At 43.9% G+C, this 2,251-nt stretch overlaps 1 protein-coding gene across 1 annotated transcript; it reads right to left on the minus strand.

Annotated features, from left to right (window-relative positions):
* Positions 1–1,927, minus strand: LOC107646704. The gene is made up of 4 exons (XM_016350873.1): positions 1,827–1,927; positions 1,151–1,780; positions 838–1,048; positions 1–606 (listed from the first exon to the last, which is right to left on the minus strand). The coding sequence occupies exons 1-4, from the start codon at positions 1,925–1,927 to the stop codon at positions 1–3; spliced, it is 1,548 nt and encodes a 515-aa protein (XP_016206359.1).

Genomic DNA, 2,251 nt, shown 5'->3' on the forward strand with positions numbered 1-2,251 from the left:
CTATTCCCTCCATCTCCAGCCAAAGCCCATCTTCTGTAGCACTATATCCACAAAACTCCATTTTACCCGGTCATAGGCTTTCTGGAAGTCTAGTTTAATGATTGCCGCTTTCTTCTTCCTTGTCTTTAACCAGTGCACTGTTTCACATGCAATAAGAGCCCCATCATGTATTTTCCGACCCTTCACAAATGCGCTCTGAGTCTCCCCTACCAGACCTGGCATGACTGAGCTCATCCTCCTAACCATCACCTTGGAGATTACTTTATAAACACAACCAACCATGCTGATCGGCCGAAGGTCCTTGATCTCCTTTGCTCCGGTGAACTTAGGTGCAAGGGCCACCCAAGTAATATTGGAATCAGAAGGTAATCTTGACGATTGAAAGAAATCTAGAACAGCTGCCATGAACTCTGCCCCAAACTCATCCCAGCACTTCTTGATGAAATTCATGTTATACCCATCACTTCCTGGAGCCTTGGATGATTCACAATCCCAAACAGCTTCTTTAATCTCCTCCATTGTCGGTAATCTCTCCAGAGCTATCGAGTCTTCTTCATTAATCCGATTTACCAGTCCGTCCCTGAAACCCACAACCGGTGATCTCTCCTAGTGATACAGATCTTTATAAAAATCTCTAATAGCAATCTTGATCCGAGCTTGATTTCTTATCAACCTTCCGTTGATTACCAGTGCATCTAGTCTATTGTTTCTTCTTCTCGCCGACGGCAAGTTATGGAAATACCTGGTGTTCTTATCCATATCCTTCGCATGCTTGGAGCGCGACATCTGCTTTCAGTGTATTTCTTTTCTGACATACCACTGCTTGCAACAGCTTACTAGAGCCTTCCTTTTAGCCTCCATAGTACCATCATAAACTCCATTTGCTACCAATTCGTCTATCTTCCTGATCTCCTCCTCAAAGCGCTGAATCTTCTTGTCCATGTCACCAAATTTCTTCTTATGCCACCTTCCCAAAGGCACTGTTAAAGCCTTCAGCTTTTCTGTGAATTGTATCACACCAAGATTCCTCCATTTTTCTCTGACCAATCTTAAGAAACCATCATGTGTAAACCAGGAATCTAAGCTCTAAAAGGGTCGAGGACCACCTCTGAATATAGTATCCTCCACGATGATTGGACAGTGATCTGACAGGCCTTTCGTCCCCCCTTTTAACCGAATCTCCGGAAACTCGTCCATCCATTCTACACTCAGTAAAACTCTATCAATGCGACTGCAGGAGCAGCCTCTAAACCATGTAAATTTATGATCATTCAATGGTAGATCCACTAACTGCATGTCTTGTATCCAACACTTAAAGTCTTCTGCAGACCTTGTTAACCTGTCCTGACCTTTCCTCTCTTCCACCTGAGTAACCTCATTAAGGTCACCCATGTAGCATATTGGAACTTGACATAAACCGGCTATAAAGCTCAGCTTCTCCCACACAGCAAGTTTTTCCATTCTAGAATGAGCACCATATACTAAACAGAAAGCATAAGGAAAATTATTTTTCAATAAGACTCCTTCAACACATAACCATCTCTCCCCTTTATAGCAGTTATTCATTCTAAATAGCATGACATCCCACATTAACGACAGCCCTCTAGACGTGCCATCCGAACCTACATACTCCCACCCCACAGCATCACTCCCCCAATAACGAATTACATCAAACTTAGTCACAACTTGCATTTTGGTCTCAATCAAACCTAGCATATTCAGCTTCTGTTTATTTCTTAGATCTTTAACCATACTCAGCTTACCAACCCCCCCTAATCCCCTAACATTCCAAGAGCTGAAAATCATTTTAAACCTTTGTTACACACCTTTTGAGCTTTCTCGGTCTGCATCGACGTGCCTTTTCTTTCTGCTTAGCCAATCTCCTTTTCTGAGCAAGCGCCTCATTTTGTTCTTGTAAAATTGCCATTATGTCGTCTTCTTTATCGCACTAAATTGCTCCGGGTTCTACTGCTAGCTCCCATGCCCTTTTATTTACGGCCATCTGCTCTTCTCTTCCCTGATTCGTACCACCACTGAGCCCCTGGTTCCCGGATTCAATATCCATGCCTGCCCCATTATCACCACTACCCTCATCAAGCCTTGCACAAGCCAAATTCATAGCATCTGCTAATACTACGTTACCGTCTTCAAGGAACCCGCCCCGACCGCCTACATTAACCTTCCCCTGCACTGCACACGTTTCCTTGGCCTCTCCCTCAAGCCATCTACCCTGGATAAACCGAACACTTCT

This window comes from Arachis ipaensis, chromosome B01, assembly GCF_000816755.2.
Source record: "Arachis ipaensis cultivar K30076 chromosome B01, Araip1.1, whole genome shotgun sequence".
Lineage (NCBI taxonomy): Eukaryota > Viridiplantae > Streptophyta > Magnoliopsida > Fabales > Fabaceae > Arachis > Arachis ipaensis.